Source organism: Schistocerca americana, chromosome 7, assembly GCF_021461395.2.
Source record: "Schistocerca americana isolate TAMUIC-IGC-003095 chromosome 7, iqSchAmer2.1, whole genome shotgun sequence".
Lineage (NCBI taxonomy): Eukaryota > Metazoa > Arthropoda > Insecta > Orthoptera > Acrididae > Schistocerca > Schistocerca americana.
In genome coordinates this window covers 165,659,379-165,680,802 of record NC_060125.1, presented here as the reverse complement: position 1 = coordinate 165,680,802, position 21,424 = coordinate 165,659,379, and the positions used below count along the sequence as shown (strand labels likewise).

The 21,424-nt window shown below is 40.9% G+C and overlaps 1 protein-coding gene across 1 annotated transcript in view; it reads right to left on the bottom strand.

Annotated features, from left to right (window-relative positions):
- LOC124622820 (protein O-mannosyl-transferase TMTC2-like) overlaps nucleotides 1-21,424 on the bottom strand; it is a 902,746-nt gene that overhangs the window by 543,614 nt on the left and 337,708 nt on the right. Inside the window, exon 7 of the mRNA XM_047148612.1 lies at nucleotides 13,217-13,414. Coding sequence (XP_047004568.1) covers nucleotides 13,217-13,414 — 198 coding nt within the window. The remainder of the gene's footprint in view (nucleotides 1-13,216; nucleotides 13,415-21,424) is intronic.

The following is a 21,424-nucleotide window of genomic DNA, read 5'->3' as shown; positions in this document are numbered from 1 at the left end:
TACATCCAGCATCTCTACGATCGTCTCCATGGGAGAATAGCAGCCTGCATTGCTGCGAAAGGTGGATATACACTGTACTAGTGCCGACATTGTGCATGCTCTGTTGCCTGTGTCTATGTGCCTGTGGTTCTGTCAGTGTGATCATGTGATGTATTTGCCCCCAGGAATGTGTCAATAAAGTTTTCCCTTCCTGGGACAATGAATTCACGGTGTTCTTATTTCAATTTCCAGGAGTGTAGAATATGTCAAAAGTGTTGTATGGGGGCCGGCTGGAGTGGCCGCGTGGTTCTAGGCGCTACAGTCTGGAACCGCGCGACCGCTACGGTCGCAGGTTCAAATCCTGCCTCGGGCATGGATATGTGTGATGTCCTTAGGTTAGCTAGGTTTAAGTAGTTCTAAGTTCTAGGGGACTGATGACATCAGAAGTTAAGTCCCATACTGCTCAGAGCCATTTGGACCATTTATTGTGTTGGGATAAAATACGTATTAAATACGTAAATTGCCTGTCACATCGAAATTATAAACACTCGAAATCATCACATATATTGAAAGTAACAACATATTTAGATTTTTGTGACAGTGAATCAATAAATAAATCCTGAAACGTATTGTTCCGAAAAAGGGTAACATTAAACAACTGTAGTTTTGTTTTGACAATTATCATAACTAGCGAGACCAAGTTCTCTGTCTGCTGAAAACAGGAAGCTAAATTATAATTTTAGATTATTGATAATTACAAAGAGGTGGAGATAATATATGATAATTACCACATAATATTGAAAATTAATTTGATCTTTTCTGAATTTTCTGCGTTAAGTGGTCAAAACATAATAGTTGCATTGACATTAGGGTAAGTATGCCTTGTTTGTCACTGAAAGCCAAGTGGGAGAGACGCTGTTGAGATGTGTTAGGACACAGATATATTACGTAAACTTCGGTTAAGTCGAGGTTCTGGGTATTTTAAGCGCTTGTGCTGCAACTTTCATGGTCCTGAGAAGCAAGAAATCATTAAGACCATTGAGAATAACAGTCAGATTCTAATGCATGGGAATTATATTCATTATATAAGTTCTTGCAAAGCTGAGACTACGAACCTGGAAATACTAACTACGGAGTGCAGGGGATCCGTGACATCTACTAAACAGTCTGTCTACACTGTGCTTTTCAGTCCTCTTCTGGAGTATTTCTGGGTGGTGTGGGACCCGCGTCAGTTAGGATCGAACCCGAAGGATGGTGAAAAAGTTCATAAAATAACAGTTCGTTTTGTATTATGGCGAAAAAGGGAAGAGAGTGTCACGGATATTATAAGTGAGACGGAATGGCAGTCATTAAAATAAAGGCGTTTTTCGTTGCGGCAGGATCTTTTCACGAAATTCCAGTCAACAAATTTGTTCTCCAAATGCCAGAAACGACCTACTTAGACATTAATGATCATCGTAATAAAATAAGAGAAATCAGAGCTTACACAGTAAGTTTTCGTTTTTCTTGCTGTTCGAGGAAAGATAGGTAGAAAAATAGCTTCATGGTGGTTCAATGAACACTCTGCCAGGCACTTGATTGCGAAGCGCATAGCACATATGTAGATGTAGGTGTGTAGCTCACCTGACAAAATATTTCTCGCGCCCAAAAAGGCACATTGGTCTAATGAGAGGACTGAAGATGGTGTATTTCTGCTACCAGGCGATCATTACTCACCACAACTGACGTAAGCCAGGGCGATGATGTGATGTGTATGTGCTACGGCGGGTATATTTTGTTGTAGGATAACACCCGTCTGCTTCGATCCATTATGTGGTTGCGATGTGCCACGATGTGTTGTGTGATGTCATCGAACCTCGGTGTGTTTGCTTTGGAGCGTTGTAAGAAGAATTGGCGTCCTTTAGTAGTTTAATTATGTGGTGGCGATATCTTTGTGAGGTACGTTATTGTGTCATTTAATGTGCTACATTTAATGTGATGTGAAGTCTACGAAGTTACGTGTTGGCACAATGGAATGTATTTGCAGAATGCTTTCATGTAAAACACAATATGTCGTAAAATTTAAGCTTTACTCTTAGGTGCCTGCGTAACCACCGAGTATGTGGATCAATGTTTTTAATTATATTGAAGTTGGAGGTAAGTGGGTTAGTGTTTAGTAATATATCGAACATGCAACTCTATTATTAATGAACACTGATTTACCTACCTTATCCCATGATTTAAATAAAAAAACATTGATTCACTTACGATGTTTTTCAAAAACTATTTTCTTACGGCTTGCGCCGCCTTGTACTATCCGACTGATCATCTGTCAGGTTCACATCCCATTATTCACCATACATACAGTTACAAAATGCAACACGCAACAGGAAAAGCCGCTCACACCGTAAGTGCACTTTTAGTGAATGGTTGTGGTATGTAAGTGCACTGAAGGTTGGGTAGCAGCTTTTGTGATTTTTTTTGTGTGTGTGTGTGTGTGTGTGTGTGTGTGTGTGTGTGTGTGTGTGTGTGTTGGGGGAGGGGGGGGGGGTTATTGGTATTCTAGTCTAGCGTATGACTATATAGTTGAGCTGGAAATTGGGATACCGGATTTTACAGTTATGGGGAGGACTCACTGGCATCTTGGTCTAGGGCTGAGCTATAGTGGTGAACAGGAGATTGGAATATAGGCTTTTGAGGTTTCTGCGGAGGGGTTATTGGTATTGTGGTCTAGGGTTGAGCTATGTAGGTGAACTGGACATTAGACTATGAGCTAAATAGTTTAAATGGAGAGTGGCATAAAGCGATCTTATGGTGTTTTTTGCATGGTTTTGTAGTTTGCTTTTTTTAGGCATTTTCGATTGTTTTTTTTCTTGTTAAATGGTTCAAATGGCGCTGAGCGCTATGGGACTTCTGAGCTCATCAGTCCCCTAGAACTTAGAACTGCTTAAACCTAGCTAACCTAAGGACATCACACACACGCATGCCCGAGGCAGGATTCGAACCTGCGACCGTAGCGGTCGCGCGGTACCAGAATGTAGCGCCTAGAACTTCTCGGCCACTCCGGCCGACTTGGTCTTGTTAATGTGTTGCATTTTCATTTTTGAATTTTTATTTTATCCTCACCCTAAACCCCTTCTTTCCGCGGTTGTCCCCGTAATTTCATTGGGTTTAGTCAGTGTACTAGTTCGCGTGGTGTTTGTATTTTCGCGGGTGTTGTGATCGATGTTTCTGTCGCCAAGTTTGATACGCTCGAGACAGGGGTTTTCACCATGGTGATGACGTCATTGGTCAAAGGAGACAGGTGATATCTCAGTCTCAAGAAATCCATATTCGGCTGTGTGGGATCAGCGCAGGAACTTTGTGTGACGTGGGGATAACACAACGTAGCAGGAAGGAGTTATCTGGTTTCGACAAATTCATGACCATAGCCGGCCGGAGTGGCCGACCGGTTCTAGGCGCTACAGTCTGGAACAGCGCGACCGCTACGTCGCAGGTTCGAATCCTGCCTCGGGCATGGATGCGTGTGATGTCCTTAGGTTAGTTAGGTTTAAGTAGTTCTAAGTTCTAGGGGACTGATGACCTCAGAAGTTAAGTCGCATAGTGCTCAGAGCCATTTGAACCAGTTACGTTCCATAGCGCTTAGAGCCATTTGAACCATTTTCATGACCATACAGTGAATCAATTTGCGTGAATTGTTGGTATATCAATATGGCTCAGTGAATTTACACGAATTGGTAGACCCACAAAGAAGACGTGCTTTACGACCTACTGAAGACATTTGGAGCGAGTTCTAGTATTTCGCCGAATACTTGTACAGATGCTCTATTCACTGATACGTGATTCCATCATTGCATACTCGATGAGTAGATTAAACGATGGGGACGGCAGATTACATCGCTGTCGTTCACCCTTTGTAATCCGAGCACTTCGTTGTTGGTTTTCTATTCTTTGTTGTTCTCTTGGGTGCGAGTTATCTGAAATATAAGTGTAAACTACGAAGTCTTTCATCGATGGAGAAAGTGACGTCAGTCACGAAGTGCTCTATTGGACGCCAAATAAATGTCAGTTTCTCCAAGGTGGCTACGTAACTACATGTAAGCCAATTAATAAAAGACACCATATTTTTTTCGAGGCAAAACGTGTAGAGTTAGAATCATATGGGGACATTCTGGATAAAATACACGTTCACTGAAGAGCACTGACAAGCTAAAGTGAATAGCTGTATGTTCCTGATTCAAAGTCCAATCCAGACTAGGCGCCTTGCTGTGCATAGTTCCGTCTGCAAATATTCATAGACTATAGTAGAAATCTGGAAGGCCACTCGAAGGATACTTGACACGTAATGAGTGGACAACCGCTCATAAGTCCCGGAGGTAACTGCCGATTCCTTCACTTCACCACAGCCATAACTAAGTTGTCTGTCGTGCTGCCGGGTAGCCTCCTAAATACCAGCCGAATGGAAGGTTACTTGTCTCGCTCTATTTTTGTTGTCCTGACTGGCATAAAGAAATACTGCAGCAATATTGTGCGGCGCCTGTTCGAGCGCAGCATTCCGGAAGCCAGACCGCAAATATGTTGTTGCTGTACTGTTGACATCTGCTGTGTTGCCAAACCGCCAGACCTGGCTTTACCTCGGGAGAGCCTAATTGTCACAAGATGCAGACTCACCAGCATAAAACGCTGTATAAAAGGAGGCGGAGTGTTCTCACTAGAGAAGAGGTAACAGCAGAATGGATCACTCAGTAGAGCTGAGTGACTTTCAACGTGGATTAGTCGTTGGATATCACCTGGGTAACGAATTCTTCAGTGACATTTTGTCACTTCTAAAGCTACATATTTCGGCTGTTGGCGATGTGGCTATGACGTGGAAAGGCGAAGGAAGTTCTCACGCACCGACAGACAGACACCGCCCAGCGTAGGGGACGCTGATAGTAAAGAATCGCATGAATCTGCAGGACTCACTCCTGAGTTCTAAAGTGCTACCAGCAGTCTATCAAGCAGGGGGTTAAAACCAGCAGATTTCAAGACGTCAATAAGGCGATGGATTGAAAGGGTACAGTACCGCCCAACATTGAAAATAGGTACAAAATTCTTGTCAGAACAACACATTTTTTGTGTAAAAGTAACTCAATTTCAACTAATACAGCGAAGCCGGATACCAGTGTGGGAAAGAATGACAATTTATTTATTTAATTGATCACATGTGCACTCCCTCAAAATAAATCCCTACATCCAGTTTGGTGAGATCTGTGAAAGGAATGAATGTATGGTCGTCTGCTAACCACAGATAGTGAATCGGAATATATGATCATCTTTGAGTCGATCCTTTGGCTACCTTTGGTGAGACCAAAGAGATGGAAGTTACCAGAGCTTTGAGCGTCTGAAATGTGGCTGACCAATAAGGTAGCAAGGTGCTTCTCCCACTTCGAGAGAGGTGCGAGAGAATCGGAATACGGCCATGTTTCAGCTACTCTGCCGCTGAACCTTCTGCTGTAAAGACCTGTTTTTTTTTGTTGTGCTCCGTAATGAAAGAGTGGAGGCATGGTATGGATGTGGAATATTTAAGAGTAGTTAGAATTAATAATTTCTCTTTCACAGGACCTTTTGTGGGGAAAATTACAAAGTGAGGCAGGTAATTTAAGGGGATTGTAGTAAACCAACGGTCACAAAGAGCCCACGTGTAGTTATAAGTTGAGATACTTCCGTGAGCTTAAGCTGAAATATTTAAGAATTAATAGCGTGTGTACAATAAGCTGAAATATTTAAGAATTAATAGCGTGTGTACAATAAGCTGAAATATTTAAGAAATAGCGTGTGTATCATAAGTTGAAGTATTTAAGAAATATCATTCCGTGTGACGCTAAATTTAAACTCTGAGAGAGAATCAAGGTGAGTCGGCCGTTTTTCCAGCAACCCCACTTGGCTTGCATTGCACAGGAAGACGTGCGTTTATCTCCAGAGTTCACAGTAGGAAAGTAGAATTACAAAGTGGGGCAGTGTCGTGTGGAACTGGGATAAATATTGATTGAAGTGGGAAAGCGGAAAGTGATGAAGTTGTAACCGTTCTTTGTGTAATATTTCATATTGTTGTGTTGTGTATGTCTTGTAATTTGGGTATGTGTGTTTTGCATGGGAGTAGCAAGGTAGTTTCGAGAGATTTGTGGGTATGCCTGTTCCTTCTGTATCGCTCGATCTGGAGGAAAGTTTCGTGAGGATTATTGTGAGAGGCGAAGTGTGAGGTATAATAAAAGATCCACCATCCGATCCAGGGAGTGCACTGTTGCGGTAAATAGATTACGAGACCATAGTATAGAGATTCACTAACGTAAAGCCATGCCCACTGGGCGGAATTTCTCATGTGATTTTGTTGTAGGTTGTAGAATTTGTGTGTTTAGGAATAAATCAAATAGTGAAAAGAAAGAGATTGGTGGCCTTTTTCATTAAATTGTATGTTATCGTAATGTCCCGAATTTATATAAAAGCCGTTAAATCAAAGACAAAAGGTAAATGTGGTATTGCCAGTGCGTAGTGTACAGTCAGAGTTCTATAAATCACTGATAGTCAGATGCGTGTTTCCGTTGCGTATTATTCATCAAGATACGAGAATTCATGTTGCTCGATAAATTAAGGAAGATTCCACTCGCTTGGCAAACCACTCATCTTGCAGGCCTGACTGCTTGATGCCACAGTATGAGAAAGGCAAGTGGGTGCCTCTCAGGATGAACACACCCATTTTAATGATCAGTAACAAGTGTTCGGATACTTTTAGGCAGGACAGTGTAGAGTTGTGAATCATGAGCTTTTTCAAGCGATCGAATGTTCAGATATTCATATCTTACGGGAATGTAGAAAGGTGCCGTCCTCGACACTCACCGTTATTTCGGCAAGTGAACAGCCCGTCATTTTCAAGGCAGTAATAAGACGAGAGAGCGCTGTGCGTCGCAAGTTAAATTCTCCGTAGATGAGGCCATGCGGGAACCGCAAGGTGATGTCTACAGAACGAAAACACACACTGTTAACAACTAGCGCCAATAATACAATCATTCTTCTAACTGGTTTGATGCGGCCCGCCATGAATTCGTCTCCTGAGTCAAGCTCTTAATCTCAGAGTAGCGTTTGCAACCTACATCCTCAGTTATTAGCTGGATGATCCCAATCTCCGTCTTCCTCTACAGCTGTCATCCTCTACAGCTCCCTCTAGTACCATGGAAATTACTCCATGATGTCTTAACGGATGTCCTACCATTCTGTCCCTTATTATTGTCAGTGTTTTCACATATATCAAAAGGTTCAAATGGCTCTGAGCACTATGGGACTTAACTGCTGAGGTCATCAGTCCCCTAGAACTTAGATCTACTTAAGCCTAACTACCCTAAGGACATCACACACATCCATGCCCGAGGCAGGATTCGAACCTGCGACCGTAGCGGTAACGCGGATCCAGACTGTAGAGCCTAGAACCGCTCGGCCACTTCGGCCGGCCACATATATCTTTCCTTGCCGATTCCACGGAGAACCTCCTCATTCCTTACCTTACCAGTCCACCTAATTTTCAATATTCGTCTGTAGCACTCCGTCTCAAATGCTTCGATTCTCTTCTGTTCCGGTTTCCCCACAGCCCAAGTTTCACTACCGCACAATGCTATGCTCCAAACGTACTTTCTCAGAAACTTCTTCCTCCAATTAAGACCTATTTTAGGTAGCAGTAGACATCTCTTGACCAGGAATGCCCTTTCTGCCAGTGCCAGTTTGCTTTTGATGTCCTTGCTCCGCCCGTCTAGGTTATTTTCCCACCTAGGTATCAGGATTCCTTAACCTCATCTACTTCGTGGTCACCAATCCTGATGTTAAATTTCTCACTGTTCTCATTTCTGCTACTTCTCATTACTTTCGTCTTTCTTCGATTTACTCTAAAATCATTTTCTGTACTCATTAGACTTTTTATTCCATTCTGTAACTGAAGATAGCAATGCCATTCGCTAACTTATCATTTATATTCTTTCACTTTAAATTTTAATTCCACTTTTCAACATTTCTTTTATTCCTGTCGTTGCTTCTTCGTTATATAGATAGAATAGTAGAGGTGAAAGACTACATCCCTGTCTTGCACGCTTTTCAATCCAAGCACTTCGTTCTTGGTCTTCCACTTTTATTGTTCTCTCTTGACTCTTGTACATATTGTATATTACCCGTCTTTCCCTATAGCTTACCCCCGTTTTTCTCACAATTTCCAACATCTTTGACACACCTCAACGCTTTTTCAGATCGTAAAATCCAATGAACGTGTATTGATTTTTCTTTAGTCTTGCATCCATTAACAACCACAGCGTCAGAACTGTCTCTCTGCTGCCTTCACCTTTCCTAAATCCAAACTGGTCGTCATATAACGCACCCTCAGTTTTCTTTTCCATTCTGCGGCGTTTTATTCTTGACAGCAACTTGGATGCGTGAACTGACAAGCTGATTGTGCGATAATTCTCGCACTTGTCAGCTCTTGCAATTTTAGGAATTGTGTGCCAGACAATATACCGCCAGACTCATACATTCTATACACTGAAGTGAATAGTCGTTTATTGCCAGTTCAATTTTGATCGAAGCGTATCTATCCCTTCTGTCTTATGTGATCTTAAGTCTTCCAAAGCTCTTTTAAATTTCTCTCCTAATACCGGATCTCCTATCCCTTATATATCGACCCCTGCTTCTTCTCCTATCACATCTGACAAGTCCTCCCCCCTCCCCCGTCATAGAGTCCTCCACTGTACTCTTTCCACATATCCGTTCTTCCACTGCATTTAACAGTGGAATTCTCATTCCTCTCTTAAGGTTACCACCTTTCCTTTTAAATTTCCTAAGGTGATTTTGAATTTTCTATATGCTGGGTAAATCCTGCTGACCACTATTTGTTTTTCGATTTCTTCACATTTTTCATGCAGCCATTTCGCCTTAGCTTCCCTACACTGCTGTTAATTCATTCCTGAGTGACTTACATATCCGTATTCCCGAAATTCCCTGAATATTTTTGTACTTCCTTGTTCCAAGGATCAAATGAAGTGTTTCTTATATTTGCCGTCGTTTTTTTGCAGTTTCCTTCTTTGTACGAATGTTTTTCTTCCTAGCGTCTGTAATTGCCCTTTTTAGTTATGCCCATCCCTCTTCAACTGAACTGCTACTGAGCCATTCCATAGTCTCAGGCACCTTCAAGTGTATTTCTTCATTCCTTATTAAATCTGTAACTCAGTTCTTTGTGCATGTATTCTTCTTCCTGACTAGTCTCTTAAACTTTAGCCTACTCTTTATCACTACTAAATTGTGATCTGAGTCTGTATCTCTTTCTGGGTATGTCTTACAATCCAGTATCTGATATCGGAATATCTGCCTGACTATAATGTAATCTAACTGAAATCTTCCTGTATTTCCTAGCCTTCTGCAAGTATACCTCCTCCTCCTGTGATTCTAGAACAGAGTACTCGCTATTACGAACTGAAAAGTATTGCAGAACTCAATTAGTATACCTCTCCTCTCACTCCTAGTACCAAGTCCATATTCTCCCGTAACCCTTTCGTCTATTCCTCTCCCTACAACAGCATCCCAGTCCCCCCATGACTATTAAATTTTCGTCTCCCTTCACGTACTGAGTTACCCATTCAGTACCCTCATATACTTTCTCCATCTTTTCATCTTCAGCTTGCAACATTGCCACGTATACATGAACTATTGTTGTTGGTGATGATTTACTGTCGAATCACTGGACTGTTCACAGTAACTCACTCTCTGCCCTGCTTTCTTATTCACAACGAATCCTACTCTTGTTATGACATCTTCTGCTGATACTGATATTACCCTAGACTCATCTTGCCAGAAATCCTTGTCTTCTCTCTAGTTCATTTCATTGATCCTCCACTATATCTAGTCTGAGCCTCACTTACCTTTTCAGGTTTTCTAGCTTCCCTACCACGTTCAAACTTTTGACATTCCACGCCCAAAGTCGTAGAATGTTATCTATTTATTGATTATTCAATCTTTTTTCTCATGGTCACGTCCCCCTTGGCAATCCCCATCTGGAGATCCGAACGGGAGACTGGTCCGGATACTTTTGCCAATGGGGGGATCATCCTGGCACTTTTTCAATTAAGGCCATATGTCCTGTGATACACATGACGTATCTTTAATGCAGTGGTTTCCATTGCCTCCTGATCCTCGTGCTGTTGATCAATGCTGCTTCTTCCGCCTTTAGGGGAAGTTTTGCTCACTAAGGGAAGGAAAGTGTCCTTAACCTCTGTTCGCTCCTCCGTCCTTCTTGACAACTTTGTTGGACGAATTAGAGTGACTTCTTACCCTGGAAGATGCTGATGCTTTTTATGCAAAATTTGAGCGGTAGCTGTGTTCAAACCCGGGACCAGGAACGTTCTGATTATTAACCAAAGACAATACTTTTTTTTTTAAATATCATTTTGTTCGTTTTCGTTCGTTGTATCTGCTCGGGGCGGACGTCGCAAAACACCCGTTTCAGTTCGTCGTTGATCCATTAACTCCGTTTTTTTTAATTACAGATGGCAGCTAGCCCTCTGACCGAACACGCTGAGTTACCTTGCCGGCATACCCGTAGGCGATGGGTGCGTTTGTCGAAGATACTATCCTACTGGACTACATTCCTGTTAAGTTATATGAATAATACTGTATTGTGCAATTAGGAGCAAAAAAAAAAACGCGTCAAATCCCTCAATCCTGAATTCTTATCCCTCAAAATAAAAAAGTTCCATCCAGAAGTCAACATACCACAACTGATAACCAGCAAACATTCTATAATCATATCCTGGTGTCCAAACCCACCTGCTGCAAAGACAACCTCCAATAACTTTCTGTCCATATGCCGCTCTTCTCCCACTTAGCCCCTGTACTGGTCCTCTGGGTTCGAGAAACATTTATTTATGGATTACATTAAATGTTTAAACGAACTGTTGCTCTGTGTGCAAAGGAATACACAAAAATATTAATTATCTCACTGTGATGTATATGAAATGAAATATCGATATTGCAGGATAGTCTATGTTCGGATAACAATGAAAACAATTGATATAGATTTTCATAATTATTTTTCTCTGGTTCGAAGCTTCATATGAGAAAGACGTGGATGGAGACGTACATATCTTGTGACGAATTTCTGGTAAATATGTGCTGTTAATTATAATCAAACCTCTTATTTCAGCAGCGGTAACATCCATACGTGAGTGAAAATTTCACTATGCGCTTTTTCATAGATTAATAACATGGGATATAGCGCGAGTTCCAATTAGCATTTTTAGCCGCCATTTGCAATGTGGCAGAGTCTTGTTCAAATTACTCCAATATTAAGTGTCATAAAGCAAAATAGAGAGGGTTTACAATTAAATTCTTGAGTATACACACTAAAGTCAAGTTAATTTCATTCATTTTGCAAAGAGTCGTATCGATAATAAAGCATTCTTGTGGTTGCCGCTTCATGGCTGTCTTTTGTTCAAGTGACGAGATTTTCACAGTTAAGAAAGTTCGCAGCTTTGAATTAATAATAGTGTACCACGCGAAAGATATTTTCAAAACGAATTCACGAAAGTGTAAATTATTATTCTTGTGTAAAGACATTTAGTTATAACCCTGAGATCCTTCTAAATGTAAAAAAGTAAGATGCTTCCTCCGAGGTGTTCCCAATTTATTTTAAATCCATACACACATTCCAAAGTAATTTATTTATCGGTCGCTTGAATACAGAATGCTTTAATAATATCGAAAATAATACTAATCGCCCATGATAAGAACTTGTACTGAATATGTTGTGTGTAGCCTTATGTGATCTCACAATGTATTATTAACAGCACTAGTACACACATACACGCGCGAGCGTGCACACACACACAAGCACACCCAAATACACGAAAAAATCACTACTTCCCCCAGTTCGCAGACAACCCCAGCCGGTCATCAGCTGCCGATGCTCTTTGCTGTGGCCAACGGTGTTGACTTCAAGATTAGGTTAGGAGAAATCTAACAAAAGCTAAATTACCATCTCAACTCCCAAATTCGGGAGCAGCTTCGGATTCACCACCACTCTGGTTCAACATTCCTCGTCTGCGTGTTCTCTGATGACTCGTCTACCACAGATCACCTCCTTCAGAATGTACCTGACCCCAAACCGAAGCCTACCGCTGCAACAGCTACCTCATCTAAAATGTCTATTTTAATTTCCGTCCGCGAAAACTCATCCACATGCCCTCACTGCAGAACTACTCACCTGTACCGACACTGTCCTAACTTACAATTGTAAGACCCGCGATCAATTCCATCAAATTACTCCTATAAATGTAAAGCTTAACGCTCTCCAACAGAATCTTAACTGAGACTCCATATATGTCCCATCAACACACTCCTTAGCCTGAGCAACTCCCTATGTCATGATCCCACCATCCACCCATTTGAGCCGGCCGGAGTGGCCGAGCGGTTCTAGGCGCTTCAGTCTGGAACCGCGCGACCGCTACGGTCGCAGGTTCTAATCCTGCTTCGTGCATGGATGTGTGTGATGTCCTTAGGTTGGTTGATGAACTCAGATGTTAAGTCCCATAGTGCTCAGAGCCATTTGAACCACCCATTTGAGCCTCCACATATCCTCCATGAACTCACCCTGGCTACAAGTTCCACGTTCGATTTAAGTGCCACTGCCACATACGAGTACTCACAAAACCACTTCCATTTCCTATTTTTCCAATTAGACACTTTCGTCTAACACATTCCCACTCAACGTTGCGCAGTTCACCTAATCTCACAGCACATGCACCCACGCCACAGCACATGCAAATGCTTCCCCCCCTCCCCCCCCCCCCCCAACACCCCCTTCACCACAACCCTTACACAACCAAACAACAACTTTTCGTCCGTTTTCATGACTTCCGTGTCAGCTTTCTATCTCCATACTCCGTCTTCACTATTATCTCTGCCCATCTACCCATTACCAGCAGTTGGTCATCAAGCAAGAATGTCATCACCATCAACTTTCCCAACAGCTCGCCATACAATATCAACTTCACCGCATTAGCATCATCCTGTTTTTAATAATAGCATCGTTTCTCATATCTGTTTGTCTTAATACGACTTTTCCGTTTCACAAAATGTGAACTGAAGAACGGATACGTGCTGGCGGTAGCCTGCCCTCTTATCGGGGAATGAATTTACAGTGACGAAGAAAAAAGACGCTTGTTGCTGGCCCGAGTGGAGAGCAGTGACGCACCTGTCGGAGGCGTGCAGCAGCCTGGCGAAGCCGTAGCCGGCGAGCACGCAGTAGCCGGCCGAGGGCACGTAGAGGACGCGCTCCGCTACCACGAAGCCGACGTGCGCCACCAGGTTGGACGCCGGCACGAACGGCAGCACCGTCGCAGACAGCGACACCGCCACCAGCGTTGCGCCGCGCCCCAGGCCGCTCTCGCTCCTGAACACACAAGTACCGTGTGACCGTCATCCACTGTAGCACTTGTAAGCGTACTGTGATATCACTGGCTTAGTTGCGGAGTATCTTTGCGGGCAGTGCGTTGTACAATCGCGCGCGGGTCACCGAACTGTTATGTTGTGTTGTGGGTAGCTCTGCATGTAAGAAGCACAGTGTTGCCAATTTAGCGACTTTGTCGCTAGAAATGGCGACTTTTGCCTTCGTCTTAGCGACAAAAAAAACTTTTTAGCGACAAAAATTATTTAGCGACTTATCTGGCGACTTTTGGAGTACTGACGACTTTTGAAGTACAAATCAAAACTATTTTGGGCCAGTATTTTCATTAACAAAACTAAGATTTTAACTATAGAATGGGTACTACACTGACTTTGTTTTAGATTTACTAAGTTAAATTAAGTTTTTAGCAGATCATGTAGCATTGTTCAGCATTTAGTAAACCGGAATGTGGGAATTGCCTACAGAGTAAGAAAACCTTGACTATATAACAATTCATTATTCATTACTCACTAGCCTGTTATCGTCTATAGCGTATTGATCTATAATTCTTCAACTATTGAGCTCCTTTTATTTTTCGAATTGACAAAAAACTTACGTAAAAGTATAATAAAATACATTTCTCTCCAGCAACCTCTAATTTTCCGAAATGTTAACTCGCAGTCAAATTATTAACACATGCACAGTGGTAACGCAAGAACAATTCGGTAGGGGTACCTCAGACATTATTACGTTTTAAACAATGAACAATAGGACTGATATCGTGTTACCGAGTGAGTAGATTGTTTCATGACCTCTAGTTCGCCTGAGTTTTAATGTATTTTCAGTGATTATAAATTGGTGAAACTTATGTTGTGGTGGCTTACATAATGGATTTACCGCAGAAGAAGAAGCAGTACGCTAAAAAATATCGGGATGCGTGGGAAGCAGAACCTGAATTCAATGGGTGGTTGAAACCAGTCGTTGGAGACTTATCCAAGGCAAGATGTCAAGTATGTGCAACAGACTTTTATGCTAAATTGTATATATTAGAAATCATTCGAAAACTATTAAGCATAAACAAAAAATTGATTAAAGAAACGCAAACCACCTTACATGTGAAAATTGTTCCGAAAACTACAGTTAGAATAGCAAGCAGAAAGGAAGGCGCCCTTTCTTTATTTTCCGGTGATGAGGGCGCTAAAAACATGCAATTACATCGTACAAAGTGCACTAACATTATAACTGAAGTTTTGGCTCAATATTTTACACAATAATTGGTTGAAGATATAGGTAACCAAAAATACAGTGTACTAATAGATGAATCCACAGATGTATCAATATCTAAAATGCTAGGTATCGTTATACGGTACTATGGTGTAAACAACCAACCCATTAGATCAGCATTTCTCAAACTCGCTGTAGTAGAAACTGCAGACGCAAGAAATCTGACTCCTGTTCTTGTGAATTCTTTGAAAGATCTCAAACTTCCAGTCGCTAACATGGTAGGAATTGGCACAGATAATGCTTCTGCAATAGTTGGAATAAACAATGGGCTTTTCGAACAACTCAAGAGAGAATATGGTTTGAAGCATTTGGTAGCGATCCTTGCATTTGTCACTCTCATCAGCTTGCAGTTTCGCACGCCTCAGTGAATACCAACTACAGTTCTGTCAAAGCATGAAACAGAAGAGTTATTCGATCTTCTGAGTGACTACGATGAATAGCTCACATTCCGGTATGTATATACTCGTATTTTATAACCTAATTTGAGTTCTTGCTTTCTTTTGTTACAAATATAGTTGTATATTTTTAGTATATTTGAATACTGTGATTGAAACAACAATCTATGTTTTGCGTCAATTATGATAACATGTTTAATTATACGTTAGCGTATTTTATATGTATATTGTTGCAAGCGATGCGTCATTTAATTAAGACAATATAGCAATTAGGTATGAGACAATTATTATTAATATTTTATTCCCCCCCCCCCCCCCCCCCCCCCCCCCATTCACAGCACGAAATTTTCAGTACACCCCTAGTAAAATCAGTTTTAGCGACTTTCTAGCGACTTCTGATATTGAATCTAGCGACTTGGGTTTTTTTGAGTTGGCAACACTGAAGAAGCATTGTTAGTATGGAAGTCGAAGTGTTGCTACAAACGCTATCACAGTAAAGTGATGAAATATGGAAGTAATTCAGAGGAAAGTGCGTCAAGAAGTAATTGAAAATGAGCAGTGCTGCTGATAACGTATTTTTGTATCCTCTCGTTGCGTCTCGTACCGTACAGTATCAGTCATCCGCGCCGAGTTCCGTCTCTCAGAATGAACTAATGTGAATCAGCAAAAATTAGTTACCATAAAAGAGTGCAAACAAGTGCCAGTGTCTTGTAGCGAGCGTGAGAACGTGCGTTCGGTCATCGCGTTTTCGCATCATCAACAATCAGCCGCTCGTACAACTGAGAACTGTGAATTGTAAATTTAACTTTAGGAACAGTGTTAAAATTTATTACTAGTGTCAAGGAGGACTGGTACCAAATATCTGTGTATACGTGACGAGCGTCAGAACTCTCGTGCGATCATTCGGCTTCGGCATCATCAACAACCACCCGCGTCGTGTCGGTTACGCGTACGCTCGTCTTGAGGGATATTGTGGACAGGTAATCATCAAGATTGTTAAATGGGATAAACACTTATGAATTAGAATGTAAACAGTGCAACCTGCGATTTTCCTTTAATCGTCTCAGAATATAGTTGTTCATACCAGACGTAGAACAGTGTTGCGTTCTGGCGATGAGTGGCTCCCCTGACTCGCTTGCATATTTCGATAGATAATTTCAGGCAGGCCAGGAGCAGTGTGGAGCAGGACAGTACGACCGCCGCGGGATTATCAGGTACGACGTGTGGATAGGGCGCACGGTCGAAACGAGAAACAAGTTTAACAGTTGAAAGGTGGCTACACTGAGTCACAGCGCCAGAGATTGCGCCAAAGAGTATTATTCAGCCGCCTCCACTGGCAGTGTTTGTTGAGATGTGGTAGTGGAGAGTGCTTGTCGAAAAGTCGTCGTGGAGAGTGCTTATTGAGAAGTGGGCAGTAGGAGTTCCGATGTAGCCGTGACTAGTTGTGAGCATGTTGTATGCAGTTGTTCTGATGGGCTAGACAGCCGATGCTGTTCGATTGCGGATGTTGTAATGATCAGAGTGTATGTTTCGTCAATATATATGAAGGTAATAATTTTTTTTATTTTTATTTCAAATGTATTAAACAATAATGCCTCTTGGTCACAGGTTCAGTCAACAAAGCATCTGGCTTGTGTTCATGTATTAGAGTGTAATTCTGGTTTCTATGTGCAAGTATAGTATTTCAGTTTTATTTAATTAATTCAGTGTAAATGGTATTTAAAATATCTTGTCTTTTTGAGGAAGAACCGTGCCAGATGTGTACGTTGAATCACACTTCCACACACAGAACAGTTACACTTGTGCTTTGTTGTTCGTAGTTTTTGTTTCGTAGCTTTATAGTTGCTGGGGACTTAATTAATTAATTGTGTTAACGGAAATTTCCTTTCATTCTTGGTTGTTATTTTATGCAGTCAGATTGCGTACTAATACTAGTCAGGGCCAACCGGTTACGAGACTTCGTAGCCGGACATTCAGCTACTAAAGATCAAAATTATTTGCATTTTATTTAATTAAGCCCCCATGCACGTGGCGACCGCTGCTTCGGATCGTCCCTTGGAATCTTCTGATAGTAAAAATAGCAGACAGTAGTATTGTTGTAGTAATTCGTAGTTTAGTAATTGTAGTCTATATTGCATGTGTAGATTTGGTAACTGAACATTTGTAGTTGTCTTGTTATTCTTTTAATGGTATTTTGGCAGAATTTAATTTTTGATGTATTGTATACGGGTTTGACAATTTTGGGCAATTATGAAGATTTCAACTGTTCGTTAATCGTGTTTGTCGGGAAGCATTTCGTGTGAATGTTATTGTTGGAGATAAAGTGTCATTGTGTGTAATTTTCGTATAGTGACGAGTTTTGTATGTTTTGTAAATGATTACGCGGTCGATGAAAAAGGCAAAAATGATGTACAGTGAGAATGACGAAATTGTTAACATGCCGAACTCGCCAAGACATGAGAACGGTATGATGAATAACGAAGTAGAAAACAATTTAATAAGTCGGGAAAATAGACCGGAACCAGTTCAAAATTTTTCACAATCAAAAAATTTTCAGAATACGAGATTAACGACAGAAGATTCTGGAATAGTATCGAGCACAGATAGCTTTACAGCTTTGATGGAAGAAGTTGGTTTTGCGGGAAATGTTAGGGGTGAAAGGAATTTCGAACCAGTTAATATGGAGCAGTTGATGAGTGCAATATTTAATTTGGGATCTGAATTAAAAACAGTGGGATCACAGTTACGATCTGAAATTAAATCAGATGTGGGAACAATGGAAATACGGTTAGACTCACTGGGATCACGGATGGGAACAATGTAAACACAGTTAAGATCTGAATTAAAAACAGTGGGATCACAAATAGGAACAATTAAAACAGATATGGGAACAATGGAAACACGGTTAGACTCACTGGGATCGCAGTTAGGATCTGAATTAAAAACAGAGATGGGAACTTTGGCAACACGGTTAGAAACTGATATGAGAACAATGGAAACACGGTTAGACTCACGAATAGGGATATGTTTCAAAAACATGAAAGATGAATTAAAGAAAGAAATTAGAGAAGAAGTACAACCGATTTTGAATGCTCACAATAATAGATTAATTTCAATAGAAATCAGACAAAAGGAACAGGATAGAGAACAGGAAGAAAGAGATCGCGTGATAGTACAAAAATTTTCAGAGTTAAATTTACAACGTGCACACGATAAGGAAGAAATACTTGAAAAAATCGAGGAATCCGTACCAAATGACAGAATAAATAACCTAACACAACAGTATGAACAGTTAACTACTAAATGTGTCAATACTGAAACCCGAGTCGCGACACTTACGGAAGACGTAAATAAACAGAAAGAACAAATAGGTGACTTATCGGAAAGAGTTGAGGAGATTGCAGATAAATTGACAAGTCTTAGTTTAAATGGGGACAGAGATTCAGATGATACAGCTCCATTGCCATTTGCAGAAACAGAAGAGGTCCAGAGCATAAATAAACATGTTGAAAGTCAGGGAAAATTTAATGAACACGTTACAAGGGAATTTGAGGCATTACAAAAGCAAGTCAAATAAATTGAAGGCGAAATCGTGGGAAATGACAGCAGAAGAAATTTGGAATGACAGATAGCAGAGGGCTTTGAAGAAAATAATTTATTTCATTTACGAGAAGCAACAAGAGAGCGCCAGGCGCGCGAACTTGACAATAATCGACATTCGGACTGGGACAGACGCGGTAGGTCTTTGTCGCCATGAGGAGAAAACTTTGACTATAAACACTTTTTAACTGTTCGGAAATTTAAGATCTTTCGCAATTCTAAGAATGACATACATCCATGTTCATGGTTAGATCAATTAATGTACGCACTTCCACCAAATTGGCCGCCAAGTCACAAACTGGAATTTATGTGTGGATATTTAGAAAACGAACCGGCGACGCGGATGCGCGCACTTATTAGAGATTGTAATAATCTAAATGATTTTTATCATGCATTTCTATCGGCATATTGGTCCGAAAACACGCAAGACAGAGTCAAACATAGTCTTATTATGCAGCGTAATTTTAAACAGTCTGAGTTCCGCATGCCAGCAGAATATTTTGAAGACATGATTCGAAAGAATCAGTTCCTTTCCAACCCTTATAGCCCGACTGAATTAATTCGCATTTGTTTGATTAAGCTGCCACAATCGATAAGACACATTGCTTTAGCCGGAAGATGTAAATGTCCTCAGGGGATTCACTACGCTAAGTGAATATGTGCCGTAGCGTGCACAGGGCCCCAAGCTGTAGTGGTGCTATTTCCCTTTTAGTTTTCTGCACTGCTGCCTACTCTTTTACTATTCTTTGCATCTATCAAAACAACTCTTCGACTATCAATCTATCTAGAGAGTCGGTAAAGAATAACCGGATATGACTATTTTACCCAAAAGCAACTTCGGAAATTACCGTTTGGACTTACTGTACCTTCAGCAGCATTCATTCGTAGTTTAAACGAAATGTTACCTGTTTATCTTCGTGATAATATTACTTGATATGTTGACGATATTCTTATTCGTAAACGTTCTTGGAGTGAGCACAACAAAATTTTGGATTCATTATTACATATTTTTGCAAGAGTTGGCAGTACAGTGAACTTGGAAAAATCTGAATTTGGTCGTTCTCAGGTGATATTTCTTGGTCATATTATTTCTACAGAGGGTATTCTCCCTGATCCAGAGAAACTAGACGCTATTCGTAATTATGCTGTTCCTACTACAAAACGTGATGTTCGTAGTTTTCTTGGTGTCTGTAATTTTCTTAGACGCTTTGTTAGATTGGACGATTTGGCCACACCTCGTTTATGTGAACTATCTGGAAAGAATTCTAATTGGTGTTGGGATGAGGAAGCTCAGTCAGAATTTGAACAAATTCGTGATGCTTTAGTTGCTGCTCCACTTCTTTCACATCCGGATTTATCTAAAGATTTTTGTTTGGCAACGGACTCATCATACAAAGGCCTAGGTGCACACTTATTTCAAGAGATAGAAGAAAACGGCGTTGTAGTACAGAAAACTATTGCATTTGGAAGTCGTGTTCTCTCTAAATCAGAAAAGAATTATTCGATAATGGAACTTGAAGCCTTGGCTGTTATTTGGGCTTTCACAAAATTTCGGACATTTTTGTTTGGCAGACATACTAAGGTTTACACCGATCATCGAGCTCTGGAATTTCTTATGTCAACAAAATTAACTCATGGAAGACTGTCACGATGGGCGCTGTACCTACAGGAATTTGACTTTAGTATTGTTTACATACAGGGTTCTTCAAATATTATTGCTGATGCTTTATCACGTGCACCTATGGGTTTGAAACAAAGTGCTGAGGAGGACTGCAAAAGAAACAATTATTGTTTGATGTATATTCAAGGTGTTGCGTTTGAGAATTTTATTTCGTCTTCGCTCCAGGACATCGCTAAGGAGCAAAACAAGGATCCAATCTGGAAGGACATTAAGGAGAAGTGGAGGAGAAAGGAAAGCGTAGCGATTAGACAATATTATTTAGTTCGCAACGATATTCTTTTTAAACGAAAATCGGTCGACAACTCTATTTGGTTAGTTTGTATTCCTGATGAGTGGGTCAATAAACTGATTTGGTATACACATTTCAGTTATGCACACTTTGGTCCCAGAAAATGCTTTCATAAATTACGAGAAAATTGCTACTTCAGTAATATGGAAAAACGTATTCGATCTGTTCTTGCCAAACGCAAATTATGTCAAAAGGCTAAGCCGCCGACTATTTCTCACAGAGCACCGTTGTTTCCTATCATTCCAGCGATATTAAAGGAGATGGCTGCAGTCGATTTGTTCGGTCCAGTGGTTCGTTCTACTAATGGTTTTGCGTACATTTTGGTAGCAGTGGAATTGACATCAAAATATGTGTGTTTTACACCTTTACGCAAAGCAACAGCTCGTTCAGTATCTACCGCTTTCATGAAACATTTTCTTAAAGAAGTTGATAAAGTTATATCAGATAATGGATCACAGTTTCGTTCTAAAATTTGGCTTCGTACTCTACGGCGTCGTAAGATTAAACCAATTTTCATTTCACTTTTTCACCCTCAATCTAATGCTTCAGAGAGATGGATGAAGGGAATCAATAAATTGTGTCGACTTTATTGTCATCAGAATCACAGAACGTCGGATCGGTATCTTCATATTTTTCAAAACATTCTGAATGAACTCCCTAATGATTCAACTTCTTTACCGCCTATATTGATATTAGAAAATAAAGCACCGACAAATCGCATTTCTGAAATCGTTCCTTTTCCGCCTACACGGAAACTGCGGCATTCT